At 35.5% G+C, this 18,322-nt stretch overlaps 1 protein-coding gene and 2 non-coding genes across 3 annotated transcripts in view; 2 read left to right on the forward strand and 1 right to left on the reverse strand.

Moving 5' to 3' along the window:
• Window positions 1-18,322, reverse strand: part of LOC129799870 (rootletin) — a 40,617-nt gene that overhangs the window by 6,106 nt on the left and 16,189 nt on the right. Inside the window, exons 4-10 of the mRNA XM_055844136.1 lie at window positions 16,985-17,150; window positions 15,771-16,661; window positions 15,535-15,686; window positions 9,447-10,128; window positions 4,694-5,388; window positions 4,459-4,634; window positions 69-1,327 (exon numbers count right to left, since the gene is read on the reverse strand). Coding sequence (XP_055700111.1) covers window positions 69-1,327; window positions 4,459-4,634; window positions 4,694-5,388; window positions 9,447-10,128; window positions 15,535-15,686; window positions 15,771-16,661; window positions 16,985-17,150 — 4,021 coding nt within the window. The remainder of the gene's footprint in view (window positions 1-68; window positions 1,328-4,458; window positions 4,635-4,693; window positions 5,389-9,446; window positions 10,129-15,534; window positions 15,687-15,770; window positions 16,662-16,984; window positions 17,151-18,322) is intronic.
• Window positions 9,330-9,401, forward strand: Trnag-ucc (transfer RNA glycine (anticodon UCC)). Its single transcript has one exon. It is a non-coding gene; the product is annotated as a tRNA-Gly (tRNA).
• Window positions 15,408-15,480, forward strand: Trnar-ucg (transfer RNA arginine (anticodon UCG)). The gene has a single exon. It is a non-coding gene; the product is annotated as a tRNA-Arg (tRNA).

An 18,322-nucleotide genomic window follows, 5' to 3' on the forward strand; every position in this document is an offset into this window, starting at 1 on the left:
AGAAAACATCGACTTAAGGGAGGGTCGCTGGAAATCGTAAGTTGATATCTTAAAAAGTTCTCACAAACCTCGCATTGAGCCCTTTCCTCGGCGCTATTTCCCAGAGACACCTCCAGACTGTTGACTTTGTCCCTCAGCATGTTCGCTTCTTCAGTTCTCTGGCGCAAATTCTCCTCAACCACTTGCAGAGCTGATCCTTTTTGATTAAGCTTCGCTTCAACATTCGCTTTTTCCTCCTGGACAGACCTCAAGATTTGCTGCAGCTTCGACAGTTTGTTCTCTCCCTTTGATTGTGCTTCAGCTGCTTCCTGAAGTTGCTTCTTAGCTGTACTCAATTGTGCCTTGAAATCATCCTTCTCCCGTTCAATTTGAGCCACTTGCTGCATCAGAGCCCTAACACCCTTCCTCACCATTTCCGGATCGACATCTATCAGTGGTCCATCACCACCAACACTGCGACAATCGTAATCATGTCCACCTCGTGCTGGGCTGTAGCGTCTCGAGGGACTGAGAAGGCGATAGGGAAGACTCACAGTTCCATCCAACTGAATCCCAGCGATGCGTCTGAGTGTATGAGCAATTGAACTGAGTTTATTCTCCGTCTCTCGCTTGGCGCTTTCCGTCTGAATCAGTTGCTCATCGAGAGCCCGAACCCTACCCTCGCATCCTCCCAGTCTGGCCTTCAACTCCTGAATCTGCTGCGTCGCATCAGCCAGGCAAACTTCCAAATTGTGCTTCTGATCCTCCAGCCTCTTCTCCCTGCACCGACCTTCATCCAGGCGCTGCAGCAATTCCTGCTCTCGCCCATGCCAACGATGCTCATCCTGATTCAACTTGCACCTCGATCTGCCCAATTCCTGACGCGTTGCATGCAAACTGGCATCAAGATCTGCCAGTTGCTTCTTTGCCTGATGCATCTCAGCCTGAATGCGCTCCTTCTCTTCCATCTCATTCGTCAACCTAGCATGCAATTCCTTCTCCACTGCATCTTTTTGCGAAGCATTTGAGGACATCTTCTGCAGATTGGCCTCTGCCTGCTGCAGCTCCTGATTCAACTTAGCCACATTGTTATCTGTCTCCTTGAGCAGAGTAGACAATCTTGTCTTTTCGACTTCATTAGCCGTTCTGGCCTCTTCAAGTCCAGCTATTTTAGCCAGAGCTTCATCATGCAAACGAGAAGTCTCTCGCCTCTGACCCTCAACGCGCTTTACATGTTCCCTGAGATCCCTATTTGTGTTAGCATACTTATCTTTTTCGATGTTGCTATCGGCCAGAGCACGTCTTGTATCCGTCAATTCCTTCCTGGCAGCCTCCACAGCATTCTCAGCTGCAAGAGGATTTAGTTATGACGGGAACTGCTTCACTTTTATCACTTATTTTTGGATGAAGATTAAAACTTCCCAGCAATTCCCGCCCCCAAAGGAGAACGGTCAAATCCGATCCCAGAATAGACATTGGTATATAATAGGTAACAACTTTTGTTCTGGGAGCATGGAGGAAAAGTTCTAGCTAGAGCATAAAAACTATTTCTTACAAGGAAGAATGGTTAAATATATGGGCGTTGGTTCATCTTTATCTAGAGATAAGAGTAGACGCATTTTGCAGGTACTGATAGAAAATTAAAAAAAAATGGCCGGGACCAAGGACGATAAACGCTGGGAGTCCTTGTAAAAAAGAAAGCCTTTATCCTTCCGAAAAATCGCTGTTTCAACAACGAATTCTACAAGAACTGCTGAAACGATCTTGATAAAATTCGGTATATGGTCAGTGTATGACTTAAACTTTTTATTTATGCATACCACATCCTTCTCTCATCCCTCATTCTGATATCCTCCATAAGAAATGAGAGTATTTTGCCTTATAACTCCTTTTTGAGTTAAGGTAGAAAGCTGAAATACAGCATGGTAACAAGGCTTAAAGAAGACTTTTTAATCATGCATACCAACCCCTTCTTCCATCATCCCTTCAGGTAGCCCCAGTATAAAATCAGAGCATTTTACCTTATAACTCCTTTTTGAGAACAGGTATTTTCAACAATCCTCACGAAGAATTTTTCGATCGAGCTTAACCCAATGAAAAAATTGAATAATAGTAATAACGTTAACAATATTTTCTAGATTTTTAGATGCATTTATAAACAGCTTTTTATATTTCATTATTTGTCTCGTTAAGATCTGTTGGTACGTGAAAGAAAAAATGATATCCTCATTATTGTCTAATCGGTCTAATCAGTATACAATTATTTGTGTGATGAATAATTGGTGATTAATGCCATTAATAAAGAATTTTGCGAAGGAATTAATTTTATATTGGGACTATCAAACGGCGGCAAAATCTTTTTGGTCAATAAAAAATTCAAATTGGTCAGTAAAAAATCAAATTTGGTCAGTAAAAAATCAAATACGGTCAGTAAAAAATTAAATATGGTAAGTAAAAAACTTTTAAAAAATCGGAAAATTAATTTTGGTCAGTAAAAAGTCAAATTTGGTCAGTAATTTTTTTTTTAATCAGTAAAATGTGAAATTTAATCAGTGGAAAATTAAATATGATCAGTGAATAATAATTTAGTTAATAAAAAACTAAAAGGAAATCAATAAAAGTTAAAACTTTGCATATTCGGATAAAAAGTATTGCACATTTCGTATTGTGGAAACTTCGTATTTTAGTACATTTCGTATTTGACCATTTCGTATTTCATATTTCGTCTTTCCTACATTTTGTACAAAAATTAAACAGGTGCTACTGATATCTTTCCAAAGCACAGAAAATTTCTCTTTGCCTCAACAGACGATACAGATAACTTCCCGAAGCACAGAAAATTTCATTTTTTACTAAATTTGATTCTTTACTGACCAAATTTGACTTTTTACCGACCAAATTTGACTTTTCTCCGACCGAATTTGATTTTTTACTGATCAAATTTAATTTTATACTGACCAAATTTTATTTTTTACTGACCAAATTTTATTTTTTACTGACCACTTTTGATTTTTTACTGTCCAAATTTAATTTTTTACTGAACAAATTTAATTTTTCACTGACCAAATTTTATTTTTTACTGACCACTTTATATTTTACTGACCAAAAAGTCGCAGCCTCAAATGGCTGGGTTGGGGAGGAAATGGTATGCATATTGAAAGCTTTCTTTGAGCAATGTTGCCATTCCGTATTTCAGCTTTCTACCTCCTCTCAGAAAGGAGTTATAAGGTAAAATGCTCTAATTTTGTATGGTGGTTATCAAAACGGAGGGTGGGGGAAGGGGATAGCATGCATGAACAAAAAGTTTAAGTCACACATTGACCCTATACCAAATTTCATCAAGATCGCTTTTTGCAGTTCTTGTACAATTCGTTGTCAAAACAGCAATTTTTCGCAAGGATAAAGGTTTTTTGCAAGGACTCCCAGCATTTATTGCCCTCTGTCCCGGAAAGTTTTTAATCTTATATCAGTACCTACAAAATGCGCCAAGTCCCGTTTGTGGCGATTCCGGGACCAGCGCCCATATACTTTTGACTATTCTCCTTTTACTTAACCACGCCCATTTAAGGAAACCTATTTAAAAATTGTTCATTTGTTGTTTTCATTGGATAACAATCTTGATAACCATAAACGCAGGCGCCTCAAGAGTTAGACACCCCGGCCATATTATTAGTGGGAGGGGCCAAAACCTTAAAACGATATAAAAAAAAGCCACGCCTTTTTCATATAAATATAAAACGGAAAAATAATTTTTATTCCTCACAATTTCACCTTCCTTGAATCAGTAATATCACGATAGGGTTTAATTCTCTACACTGTAAAGATCATTAAATTTCTAATAAAAATAAAAGACAGAGAGTTAGGCCACGCCCCTTAAAACCACTCCCACTGAAGGAAAATACATAAGGCTTAGAAACCTCTCAGAAACTGTGACTATATTTTAGTTCTATCCGTGTATCCCGTGTGTAGTCTTTTTGGGGGTGTGGTATATTTTATAGCAAATGGGGCAATTCAGGCCCCGCCTACATCACAAAGTAATGTTCACGTATTTCTGTTTTAAATATTTAAAATCTAAAACTTTGAACTTACAGGGAGTTCCTTCCGGCTTAAGAGAAAACGGATTAAAAGAATTTGATTGCCTATAATTGGGAGCTGATTTATAAAAAAAAAATAATTTTTAAAATTCCCCTAAATGTTATACAATTTTTAGCATTTCTTAAGAATGGTTGACGCCGAAAATGTCTTGCATACGTCACTGTGTTTTCTTAAGTAATTCCAAAGATATCTCCTGCAGGTATGCAATTTTACTGTGTCACTGGAGTTAATTTGCGGGCTTTTCTTCGATGCCGAAAAATTCATTCAAAGCGGAACTCCCTGTATTTTCCAATTACTTTTAAAGGGCGCGCCACCAAAAATCATTTTCGGGCGGAGTTTATTTAGAGGACTTCAAGGAACATGTTGGAAATATTTGGTACTTACTTTCTTTCAGCTTGCGCACCGTCTCAATCAATTGACTATTCAGGGAATCACCTCTGTCTTCACAGAGGCGAATCTGAACACGAAGTTCTTCATTTTCCTTCTGGGCAGCTTCGCGTTCTTCACGCAAGGAGCTCAAATAGGACTCTAACTTGTGCAGATCCTCTTCGTGTTTTTGCCTAAAAATTAATGACAAAATAAACCCAAATTTGCAAGGACTTCCTTATCCTGCATTTACCTGCTCTCTTCCATTTTAGCCTTCAGCCGTGTTATTTCCTCTCTCAATTGATTGATTGTCGTCCGATCTTTCTCAGCTCTGGCAGCTCCTTCCCTCCTCAGCCTCTCGGAAGTCTCATTTTCTGCCGTCAATTCTCGACTGACAGCATCGAGGCGCTCAATAACTGCCTGTTTGTCCCTATGAGCCAACATCAAAGCTTGCTGCTTGTCATTCTCAGCCCTAATCATCACTTCTTCATGCTGCTGACACAGAGCTTCCACGTGCATCTGCAGCTGATCATATCGCTCCTTTAGCGCATCAATTTCAGCATCCTTCGAAGCCTGAAGGGCTGCCAAGGAATGCTGCATTCGCTTCTCTAGAGAAGCCCGAATCTGTTCCTTCTCCTCATTCAATTTCTTTGCATTCTCCTCGGCCATTGCCTTGAGATTTGCAATTTTCTGCACAAATTCCGCTTCCTGATTTGCCGCTGCATTTGTCAGCTGAATCTTCATATCCTGAGCACGTCTTTCGCAATTCTCAAAGTCTTTAGCCAATCTGGCTATTTGATTCCTCATGGATTCTTGCTTGATCAGCAAATCCTGAACCTCATGCTCCAGCTGTTCTTTCTTCACTTCAGTGGCTTCTAGAGTTGTGTTGGTATCAAAGAGGACAGCTTCCAGAGCTTCCTTCTCACTCCTCAGAGAAGCCAATTGCTCCTTAAAATTCCCACATTGAAATTGAAAATGTATTTAAAATTCCAATGTTACAGTACATATTTTATCTGGATTTTAAGCCTTAAGAAAATTAAGATTTACAGTAGACTCTCGCTCAATCCGCTCTTTTTCAATCGGGTGACAAATTTTGTTGACAATTTTCACGTTTAATTATGAAGCAAATTTGCTCAAATTCACTGTAGTTCTTCCTAATTTATCGCGATTCTTTATAATTGAGCGCTTTTTGTGGAATTTACAAAGGCTTTGACGCTAAATTCTATCGCTAAACCGAATGACATTTTGCCCCATATTCCCGATTGAGAGAGAGTCTACTGTACATCCTGAATGTTATGCAAAAAGCAGTAGATCAGCAAAACTTTGAGCTCAAGAACCCTTTTTTATTGTACGAACTAGAAAAAAGAGTAAATAGCGCGGACTTATCCAGGATTTTAAAACGAGAGAGGGAATTCAAGTGTTTTCCCTAATAAGAAACGATTTTTCAACACAAAGAACAAGAGTTTTCTCGAAAAATTGCAAAAACTTCATTTTTTTAAAATTAAATTAAGAAAAATCCACTTTGGAACTGTTCTTCAGGTCAAGGGGTTACTGAAGATCGAAAATTTGTGTCCATATTCCGTTTATTCCATGGAATTCCAATGTGCTTCTAGTGATTCCAAATATTTTATTCTCTTAATAATTCAATTCGGTATTCTGTGATTCTCAATTATTCCATTCTGTGATTCTGTTTATCCCCGATATCTTCGAATTTATCTAATTTCAGATAGTTAATTTTTTTCAGATAGATAATTTTGTAGCAACAGCTACAATGTCGCTATGAAACAGGTTAGAGGAAATATCTAGCTAGAAAGCTTTCCACATCAGGCCTCAATATAATCAAAATATGGTTAGAAATCAAAATTTTCCGCCATTTTCTTCAAGGAAAAGCCTTAATTAAATTTTTGATTTTCAACATGTAAAAAAATTTTTTTCCAGAATTTCCACTCGAATTTTTTGTGAAGTGTTTTCGTCTTTGAAAATAAGTTGATATCATAAAATAAACGACTTGAAAATTAATTTACTGTTTACTTTTGACAAAAAGCTTGTCGAAATCTTCTTAAGAAAAAAAAGGAAGGTGCTCTTAATCCCTTTTCCTTAAAACATAAATGCTAATATTTATTTTTGGAATTTAATTAAATCTGATTACGTGCTATATGAACCACTTAAAATCATCAAAATCGGATTAAAATAGGATTGATTCTTATTTTCAAGCATATAAAGTTTAAAAACTTCTAAGAAGATCGTTTTGGGATCCTCAAACTGAAAATTCAATTTTCTGGAACGGAAGGCTACTCAGATCCATGAAAACGCTTTTGTAACTTTTGTCCAAATCCTCCAAAATCGCTTAAATCGGCAGTGATTTGCTCGAAAAATATAGATCGTAAGTTTAAAGATTGTTTTCCTTTTATTGATTCTTAATTATAAGCTCAAAGTCTAATAATTAAGCATTTTTTACAAAATTTTTTGGGAACTGTTCTTTGCATTAAAAAAAAAAACGATTCCTTTTGGGGATAGTTCATCAATTTGGCTCCTGTCTTTCTAAAATCCTAGCTGCATCCATGTCTCTAAATAGAGCCTCTTATTAATCGAAAATAATGGGCACCTCAATCTGTGTAAAATATTGAAGAACGATTTTGTTCTTGGTATTCCGAGGGTCCGCCTTAACCGCATTTACTGATTAGGTATTTTACCTTGTACCCGCCACGGGAGAAATCCTATTTCTTTTTGAATGATGACCTGCTTACAATAACTTTTGTTGGTAAACATGTTTTTAAAATTTCCCATGAGGATGAGCGAGGTGACTAGATCTATGTTTCATTCACTTTCATTGAAATGTCAAAAACGTGTTTACTAAACAAGAGTTATTGTGCGTTAGGCATGAGACGTATTCTATGATTGTTGTTGTAGTTGAAAATGTCCAATCTTCTTTGGAAAATAAGAAAAAAATCCATAGAAATCTGTAATGTAATATGGCTTATCTATTGCGGAATTAAGATTGTTTCTGTGATTCCATTTGATTCCAGTGATTCTTGAAGGAATTGTTTTTCTGATCCTATTAGAATCTTGTAAGTGATTCCATGGATTCCATAGATTCGAACGAAAAAATGTGTCGGTATTCCAAGTTTGAGTAACCCCTTGCTTCAGGTAAATTCTGTCTTTTAATTCATTTTTGCACCGATTTTAATGATTTGGATAGATTAGGTAAATGGGCAATAACGTTCTCATGGATCTGAGTTAGCTTTCATTGGAAGAAATTAATTTTCTTTATTTATTTTTTTAATAAATTGAACTGAACTTTCGCATGAGTGTCCTAAAACTCTCGAGAAGAAACGCCGCATAAATACTCTTTTTTGGAATTTTTTGTAAGTATAAGTTTAAATGTTGCAATGATCTCAAATAATTTGTTTTTTTTTTTGTTCAAATAATTTGTAAGGCCAAGAACGTTTCCACAGAAATTCTCTAAAACATTTCCAAATGGGCTTTTTTTTCGATAGAGGAAATTCATTTAAAGAAAAATCTTGATGAATGTGAATTTCGTAAGCTGAAAGCTTGCTAAAGACACCCAAAAGCCTTTTCCTCGGAAAAACTCTCGGGCAATTTAAGCAAGAATTAACAGAAAAATCAACAAAACTCTACTGTAGTATCGCACAGTGAATGATTCATCCTATAAAGCTCGTCTAAGATGGCAAAATATCTTTTCTTTGATACAATTTGATCAATACACCTTATCTAAAGGTGTCATTATGAGAAAATTCTATCAAAAGTGAGCTTCAAAAACTATTCTTTAAAAAAATTAACTGCACATTGGTTAAAATTTTTTAACAAATTAGATGGATTTTTGAAGAAAATTTGCCTATATTGTGCAAATTATTACATCAAAAATCGTATCCCATGTCAAGGTATTTTGCTTCAATTTTTTTTTTATTTTCAGACATTAACTACTACTGTCTGGAACAAAATATTCCTTTAAAAATTGAAAATGTTCTTTCCGTTCTTTCAAAAATTTTTAAAATAATTTTTGATGAAATGCAAAGTCCATTAAAAGACTTTAAATTACAAACAAAGGCTTTGTGCACCGCTTTTAAATATAAGTCACCATAAATCGGTTTTTAACCTTTAAGGACGATTGGAACACCGGTGTCCCATAAAGAAAATTATTTTTCCTGACTACCTAAAGATATTTTTTCTTATGTCTGTACATAATTGTAAAGTAGAAGGTTGAAGGAATCTAGAATATTTTTTGCAAGTCTCTAGTTATTTGCTATGTAGTAAATATTTATGCTCAAAAATGGCGAATTTTTAAATTCTCAAAATCAAAATTAATTTTATTTATTTTTTATATTTCCAAGTTTTTTAAGCAAAACCGTTTTGGCAATAAAAATTACAATACTCATACGTAATATTTTTCATTAAAGCGAAAAATATTATTCATTGGTATTGTCAGAAAAATTACTTAAATTTTTGGGCTATTTTCGTCCCTATCGTTCATAGAGGCGCAAAATATACCGAATCAGACTCAGTTGGACTTTCCAAGGTTCGATGTAAGACTTTTCATTGATTATGTTTCTCAGTTTAATTTTCATTGTTGATTTTCAGTCCGTAAAACGTGTCTCGTCGTTAAAGGGTTAAGAGCTCATAAGATTCAACAAAACACCATTCAAAAGCCAGTAAAAGCGCTCTTTTGGGTGAAAATGTCCTTAAGATGTGCTAAATCTTATTGTTTTCGAATTATTTTTAGAATTATAAAAAGGGTGGCAAAGTATCCCCAACTTTGCAGAATACTCAAATTCGTAATGAAAAATTTAATACTTCTCCGTTGATAAAAATCCGAATTATTAGATCAAAGGAGAACTTTATGACAAAAGTCGGACACAAAGCAAATATCTGCGTCAGTGGTGTAATGGTTAGCATAGTTGCCTTCCAAGCAGTTGATCCGAGTTCGATTCTCGGCTGACGCACATCTTTTTTTTCTTTTTTTTTCCATTAAAATTTCATTTTCTTACCTGCATTCTCTGCAAATCCTTCTCCTGGCCCTCAATAATCACCATCTTCTCCTCATTCTCCTTCACCAGATCCTCCAGATTGCGATTGAGACGACTATTTGTTTCATTGGATTGCTCCATGCGTTGCCTGAGTCTCATCAATTCCTCTCCCAATCCCTCCTTCTTCCGTGTAATCACGGTGAGTTGATTGGCAACATCCCCACGTTCCCTCGTGACCTGAATCAATTCCTGCTCCACTTTGTCTTTGTCAATCTCCAGGAATTTCAACTTCTCACTGATCGACAGCTTTTCCGATTCCACATCCAAGCGACACTGTTCAGCAGAAATCAGTTCTTTCTTGAGGGAAGCCACATCAATGCTCAGTTCTGAAGACTGTGTCTTGAATTTATTGCGTTCCTCCTCCAATTCAGCCACTAATCCCTTCAGTTGCTTCACTTCGTGGGAAAGATTGTCACCGGAACTGCTAGTCTTCTCCAGGCGATCATTCAACTCAACTTTCTCCAGAGAAATCTTCTCCAGCTCATACTCCAAGTCACTCTTTTGCTTCTCACAGAGCGCCAGAAGACTCTCTGCCTCCATTCTCTGCTGCTCCAGAAGATCCCGCGACAGATAGACTTTGTTTAGCTCTTCCCGGAGGGTAATTGTTTCCTCCCGAAGACGACTGGTTCTCTCTTCCTCGGCCCTGGGAAGGAAAAAGTTGAGAATGAGGAGAAAAAAAAAGTAAGCCAATTGCCGTGACCAGGAATCGAACCTGGGCTTTCTCGGCCACAACGAGATGTCATGACCACTAGACGATCACGGCTACCCAGCTATGTATATATCGTCATTCCCTGTCACTTAAAACATGAATTAAGTATTCCACTTTGGATTAATATTCTTCAACACACGCAAAGAAAGAGACGCCGCATTCTTGAGTTAGATGACGAATTGATATGGAACCCTTTGCTCAATCAGCAAAAAATCGAACAATGTATCAAGCATCAATGCTTGATTAAAATGCTTATTGACTAAATTTGAAAAGCTCCTTTATCGTTAAAATAAAGAAAGTTGGTCTCCAACGAAGTTTCAAAGGAGGAAATTTCCTATCGAAATATATCAACCGCATGTTTCATTATTATAAGGTGCCTATCGACTTTTAGAAAATGGTTCGAAAAATACATTTCTCTTTGAGGCAGAAGAAAACGATCTTCGGAGAAATTGTAAAGCGGTAAATTTTCTATAAAAATTCACTGATTAGAAATCACTCCAGAATTTCTGGGAGTTGGCGAAAAAATAAAGTCTTTGAATTACACGTTTTGTCACATTTTGCCCCCCAGGTTTCTTTTCTACCGACTTTTGTTCCCTTTAAAAGTAATCCCTGTCAGATATAATGCACTTGTGCTTAAGGTTTCTTCAGTTTCTCCAATCCTCAAAATATGGACCAAGCGCCTGGCAAGTTGGCCTTTTTATATGGAGCTATTTGAAGCTAATTCCTAAATTGATCTCGGACTCAGCTCACAGTGCTCCGAGGAAAAAATTTATTTAAACAAAAATTTAGTATATTTATCCCTCCATACGGAAAGGTATCTTATAATACGGAAAAACTTCTCACTTTTTAAATATTTAGTATAACGATCACGAGTGCAGAAAAGTTCCCATACGCATTTGTATGTGAAAGTAAGAAATTGGCTTCAACTTTGAAGGCCACTCGCCGGGGACAAGATATGGACGCTTTGTACGCCATGGCGTCTACACATTAGTAGAAATTTCTTTAAAAAATGCCTTTTTAAAGAAAATTTCCCCTATCCTGTAGGCAGAAACGTCAGAATTTTTTAAATAAGGCCATTTTTGACGAAAATTTCTACTAGTGTGTAGACACCATTATGCACAAATATTCCTATTGAAAAAAGGGTTAAAGCTTTTGAAGATCGCAAGGCCCTAAAAGTTGCCGTTATCCCAAGCGTTATCCAAACTTTGAATAATAAGGGAAGAATCACATTGCATTGACAATAAAATGCTCGCCGTAGCCTCACCGTATTTCGTTAATTTACGCATTTTCATTGGAATTATTGTGCAAATTCTGAATTACCGTGTTACCTTATCTCATACTCGGTGGCACTAGGTGAAAATAATATAGAAAAATTGAAGAAATAAAACGAAAATTCGATAAACGGTGAGCAAAAAAAAAAACTGTGAGAGAAATTAATCTCACAGTTTTTTTTACTCGCTGTTTATCGCATTTTTGTTTTATTTCTTCGATTTTTTATATTATTTTCAACTAGTGCCACCGAGTATGAGATAAGGTAATACGGTAATCGAGAATTTGCGTAAGAATTGCAATGAAAATGCGTAAATTAATTAAATACGGTAAGCATTTTACTGTTAATGTGATTCTGCCCTAAATTCAAAGTAAAAATGTTTTATAATAAAGCCATTATAGTCTGAACGGTCTGAACCTTTTCTTAAAATTCCGTTTGTAACGGTACTTTTCAACTCTATGATCTTTGCTAACTCTAGCCCCTGCTTTAAGGAGAATATTTCTGTAAAGGAGACAAAAAGACGCAAAGGAATAGAAGGACATTCCAGGATATTTGAGGAAAATCTGCATAATTACAAAGAAAATTAAGGGATAGGGTTATTGTTTCTTCTTAGGAAAATATACCTCAAGTTCTCCTTAAGAAATCGTTACTTTGACACCAACAACTTACAGTATACCGTTATCGAGAAAAAATATGTTTCATAAAAATAATTCTACCCATTTCTTAAGAACTTAAGATATCTCAAAAACTTGACGTAGTGGACTATAAATTTCTTTGGGAGATATTTTGAAGACACACCAAGGACTTCGAAAATACCGATAGTTTCCCATTACACGATTTTTTTCTTCATTTTATTGACCTGTAATGCGCGATGGATTGAACTCTTTCGCGTCATTAGGGTCATATATGCCCCGGGGAAAAAACAATTTTTTTTGACTATTTACATTAATTGAAATCTATCGGTTTGTGCACGACATCATAATAGAAGGATGTAGGATTCTTGGCTAATTTTCTCAAGACTCCAGATATTCAGGAAAAGAAAATATTTGAGATCAAAAATCACTAATTTCAAACTTTGTGAAATGACTTTTCTTGTTCAAAATTTTTTATATTAATTTATTTATTTCAGCAAAAAGTTCTTTAGAAACACAAAATAGAATATCCAAAGATTGTATAATGCATATTTCGATATAATAAACTACTCTCAATTTTCCAGAAAAGCGTGTAGAATTTTCCGGGTCATATATGACCCTATTGTCGGCAAGGGTAACAGTGTTTTCGTCCCAAACCTATAGCGAAATGTAGTTGGGACATTGTTTTTCTTTGTGAAATGCAGGTGGGACATCTTGCTCCTGGACATTTCATCTTATATCTGATGAATTATAACATATTTTGCAATATTTTAGAGTATTCTGCAAGCGTCTCATATTGTGCAATTGTATTATGTGTGAATAAATATGTGGATAAGTTTATTTTTGCCAAATACCACTCAAAATATTGTGACAGTGACTGTTCAAGGGATTACCAGGAAGATTCCTTGAACACCAGGAGTACAGTGTTCATCAAGACAATCCAGTTTGCCATGGTTTTGGCCAAATTAATAACTTCAAGCAAAAAAACTCTTACAAAGCCCGTGATAGAGATTTTGAAAATGGTATGTATACTTGCCTTGAGGACAACAGGGTCATATATGACCCCGGAGTTTTTCCGAGTTTTCACACAATGGAAATTTTTTTTCCTCTCTGAACTATTATATTTGATCATAAAGCATTAGGAAAAACTCAATTTTACATGAATTCATCTGCTGAATAAAAGTGGGACGCGAAAGAGTTAAGACATGGTAATTTTGTATGGGAGCTACCAGATGGATCAGTCAGAAGGAAAATCTAAAAATATTCATTTAAAACTTAAGTCCGAAGCTTAACCCGAATTTCATTAAGATCAGTTAAGGCGTTTTTGATAAATAAAGTGTCAAAGTTGCGAATTTTCAGAAGGATACCATTAATTTCCCAAGAACTGACAGTCCTTTTTGATGCGAATCTCGGTAATTTTTTAATCACATACCAATAGCTACAAAATGGGCATAGTTCCATTTTAGGTGAAGGGTTGAACCAGCTCCCATACATTTTTGCCCATTGTCCTTTATACGGGCTGGCTTCAGACCTAAGGTTTAGCTATATATGGCTTAACTACTCTAATTTTTTATCAATCACTATTTTTTTGGATAAATTTAACTTAGGATTGAATTATTAAGGACAAATGCCCTATTAGGCTCTCAAAAAGCAATAAAATCGCTCACTATATTTAATATTTTGAAACATTCGGGAACTGAGCTAAACCTCTGGTGTGACGCCGGCCGTACCAGCATTTAATTTTTTAATAAATACAATAATTTATAAAGAAATTCAGCGATGCAACGGTTCAATTAGAATAAAATAAAATTGTAATAAATTAGTTTCTAATCAAAATTAAAGATTAAAGCCGATTAAGCCAAAGTTGTAGCTTCATTTTGGAACTGTTGTATTTTTAATAAAGGCTGTTTTAGTGTTATCCAAATAAAATATTTAAAAAAATGCTTTTAAGGTAAAAAATATTAATACCAAAAAGAAAAATTCAATTTTTCAATTTTTTTAATAAATTCTTTTAATCAATTTAAAGTTCCATATTAATCACTATTTCGATTGAAAAAAAATTGCAATTTTATTAAATAATTCTCAAATATATGTGCCATTGAAAAACACGTGAAAACATTAAGATTTTCCTGTTTGGCTGGTTTGATAAAGAAAAAAATTAAAAAAGTAAAAATTCTCTTACTTAGGTATAAAAAAAAATTGTTTTTGGTTCTCGAATTATTCTTGGTATTAAAATTTCAAAAGTTACTATATTCCCTTACCTTTTGGTACTAACAATCTTCACTAGAGAATTGTTTTTTATTTGAACACCTTTAATTTTACAATTAATAAAAAATAAAATCGGTTCAGTTGAATGGAATCTATCCAATTAAAAAACAAAACAAAATAAACAATGAATTTGTCAATTTTACAAGGCAAAAGCAAAATGATTGATAAAAATAATAAAAATTTTCAGACGGGGAGGTAGGGGGAAGTGGGGCACCTTTGAAAGTGGGGTACCTTTGAAATTTAGATTTTTCTCCTATGTTAAAGTAAAACTGAGCCATATCAAAATGTGATTTAGCTTCTCAATTATGTTTTTCCAGCTAAATTATATCACGATAAGGCTAAATTTTAATTAAAAATAGGTGAAAAATTCCAATTTCAAATGTGCCCCACTTTCAAAGGTGCCCCACTTCCCCCTAATTTGTGTAAAGTAGAAAAACATAAAAAAAAATATTATTAAAAAAGTTTTTAAAAGAACGATACGGGAATATCCGGCCTTGGAATAACTATTTTTTTTATTTCCCTAAAGAACAATTATATTCAATTAATAAATGGAAGTCAATAAACTTAAAAATATTTTATAGAATAGAATTTTTGCTCTTGAGAAATAAAAGGAAAATTGAATTATTCAAAGGTTGCCTCTAACTTTTTCAGGAAATATTTTTAGAGAATTTTCTCAAATAGAATTTTCATATTTTAAGAAACTGGGTGAACCCCATGCAATCAGTTGACTTTTCCCACAAAATCAAACACTATCATCAACCCCAGAAACCCATCAAAATCCCCCGGAAGCAACCGTATTGAACAAATACATTGAAAGAAGGGCAAGAAAATGTTGAGCATTGCATGATTTCAACAAAATTTTCATTGCGTACCATAAAAATTCCCCTTGGAAATATTCCAGAAAATTCCCCATTCCTTCCCAGATAGTCACTTTATAAGTGAAAAATGATTTGCATTAGTAGTTTTAGTATGAAAAATAAATAAATAAAAATCGATAAAATATTTTGCCTTTAGGTACAAAGTCTGCTTGGTAGCATTCATCGGATCGTGTGGCCTAATGGATAAGGCGTCGGACTTCGGATCCGAAGATTGCAGGTTCAAGTCCTGTCACGATCGACTTTTTTTTCTTTTTTTCAACTTTTTTTTTAATAAAACATTTTTTTTTCTTACCTCAAATTCATCTCTAGGATCTCTTTGTCCTTCATCGTGCGCTGCATCTCCAATTCGAGAATCTTCTTGTCTTCGTCCAGGGAATCAATGAGCTTTTGCATTTTGCAATTGTGATTTTGGAGTTTCTCGTAGTCACAATTTAGGGAATCCACCTGGAAAAGAGGAAAGAAGGGGATAAATTTAATTTTTTTTGGGGATTTGGAGGATTTGGAGGAAGGGTTTTTTGGGGAATTTACCATTGAATTGAGTTCTGCTTTTCCCCTTTCCATCGTATGCTTGTCCATTCGCATTCCCTCGAGGCTCTTTTGGAGACTATCCCGTTCCTTGCAGAGCTCAGACATCTGATAATTCGTCGCATCCATCTTCTCAGTCATCTCTGTGAGTTTTGCCGTTAGGATATCCCGGGTATTTTCTGCAGAATCCAGCTGTTTCTTCGTCATGGCCAATGCATCATTGTTCGATTGCAATTTGACCTGAAGATCGTGAATTGACAGTTGATACTTGTGCAGAGCAGCCTGAACAGCAGAAATTGTCCCTTCGGCAAAGGCCTGGGATGTCCTACAGCCTCCGCGTTTTGGTGATCTGGGCGGAAGTGGAGTTCCCTGGGACAGATGCATATGCGTCGTGGATGTTTCTGCATCATTTGACGCATCTGCATCCTGGACAACGGCATGTGCAATATCCCTGAGAGCATGCTGCAAACGTTCAATTTCATCATTGAGCCTCTGTGCCTGAGCAGCCTGATTCTCAGCATGCATGCACCTATCTTCCAGTGTCTTCAGCTCATGCATCATTTGCTGCATCTTCTGATCCCTCTGCTCAATCTCAATCTTACTCGTCTCATACTGAACCTTGAGCGATGCCAACTGAGACTTCAAATCCATATTATCCCGCTCAATTTGCATCTGATTGGCTTCTTCATATCGACTGGCTTGCTTAAGATTCACCGTAACTCCGCTGCATGCACTGGAAACCTCCCTATTGATCCCCATCATCTCGTAGCGCATCTTATTGAGATCTGTCTTCATTGACGTCTGCATATCCTTGAAATTGCGCTTCACAGAAACAACTTCCCTCCACATTCTCAGCAAACGCGTATGCTCGTTGTTGTAGTAATCATTAAATGCCTGAAAATCAATTTATTACTTTCAAAAAAAAGTGGCAGGATCAGAAGGATTTGGATCTGTCTGTGTCGTAACGTTAAAAAAAACGAGGACGACAGACTTCTAGCATCGTTCGCTAGAATTATCCATTCATCATATCCCACTTTAAAACCCAAGAAGGATCAATTGAATCTCCAATAAAGCTTAAGCTTTATACCCAAAAGCATATGTGTCGTTCGACTGAAGTATAGGCTTAAGTGAAAAATATCACTTTTTTTTATTCATTTTCCCATTTAATAATTTTTTTCACACAAATCAAGATCAAATTTTGATTTTATTGAACTTACTTGTTCTTCCTCTTTCCATTCATTCTCCTTGGCCAGCATATCATCCCTCAGAGCTTCCCAATCGGTTGTTAACTTCTGCAAATCCGTCGTTAGCATTTCATTGGTGCGATGAGACTCCTCCAATTGCTGTCGCAATAAATTGTTTTGAGCTAAAAGTTGCTCACATCTATCCAAAAAAGAAAAAAAAAAATGAAAAGTATTTCCGGGAATATGCTTCATGGGCAGTGGCGAAGCGACTGGGGGCGGAAATCAAAAATAGGGCGCCGAAGGCGCTTTTTATATGTTCCAAAGCTAAATATATCAAAACACAAGCACAAATTTTTAAAAATAGTTTAAAATATGTGGAACATTGACATTTAAATATTGTCTTTAAAAATAGTTAAAAAAAAGAAAGGGAAATTATATAAAAAATTAAAGAACTTAGTGGGCACCGAGGGCGCTTTATCAATTTTAGGTGGAGATGAATTATTATGAAAAACATTTAAATATGGTCTTTAAAAATAGTTTAAAGAAAAAGAAACTATTTTTAGCAAAATTTGACAATTTCAAATATATATTTGTGCACTGAGAAAAAAAGGCTGCGATTAACTTTTTTCCTTATAAATTAAACACTTTAGGTGTAAAAATATATCAACATTTTTAATGTTAATTTTACACCTTTCAAAGGGTAAAATTAACATGAAAAAATGTAACTTTAACCCCTAATACACCTAAAAAGCATAATATTTACACCGATTTCGGATCAATACTGCAGAGTAAAATAAACATTTCCGGAATTTTATTTTAACTTTTTCCGATTTCTGTCAGTGTGCAAATAAGTGTAAGAATCGTGTGTGTAAGAATCGTGAATAAGTGTAAGAATAAGTGTAAATAGTGTAAAAATCGAGGTAAGAATTGTTCCCCTGCGAGGTTAGGGAGCGTCGAGGGTGCTCTATCAACCTTAATGGGGAAGAATTATTACGAAAGACTAGGTATTGCCTCTAAAAATAGTTTTAAAAAAAATGAGGGAAATTAGAAAAAAGTGAAAGAGCTTAGGGGGCGCCAAGGGCTCCCTATCAATTTTAGACGGGGAGAATTTATTACGAGAGATTTTAATATTGTCTCCACAAATAGTGAAAAAATTGAATATGTAGGACCCGGAGTTCAGAGAGCTTCAGAGAGAGTTTAGAGAGTTTTAGAGCTATTCAAAGTCTGACAACTGTGAGGCAAAAGCATATGAATTTTGCATTTGCCAAAAAAGTTCGAATTTTAACGAATTTTTCCAAACACTTCAAGAGCGGAGAAAAAATAGGGAGGTTGTTAATGTTATATTTTATATTCAGAGTAGATTTATCAGAC

Source organism: Phlebotomus papatasi, chromosome 1 (genome assembly GCF_024763615.1).
Source record: "Phlebotomus papatasi isolate M1 chromosome 1, Ppap_2.1, whole genome shotgun sequence".
Taxonomy (NCBI): domain Eukaryota; kingdom Metazoa; phylum Arthropoda; class Insecta; order Diptera; family Psychodidae; genus Phlebotomus; species Phlebotomus papatasi.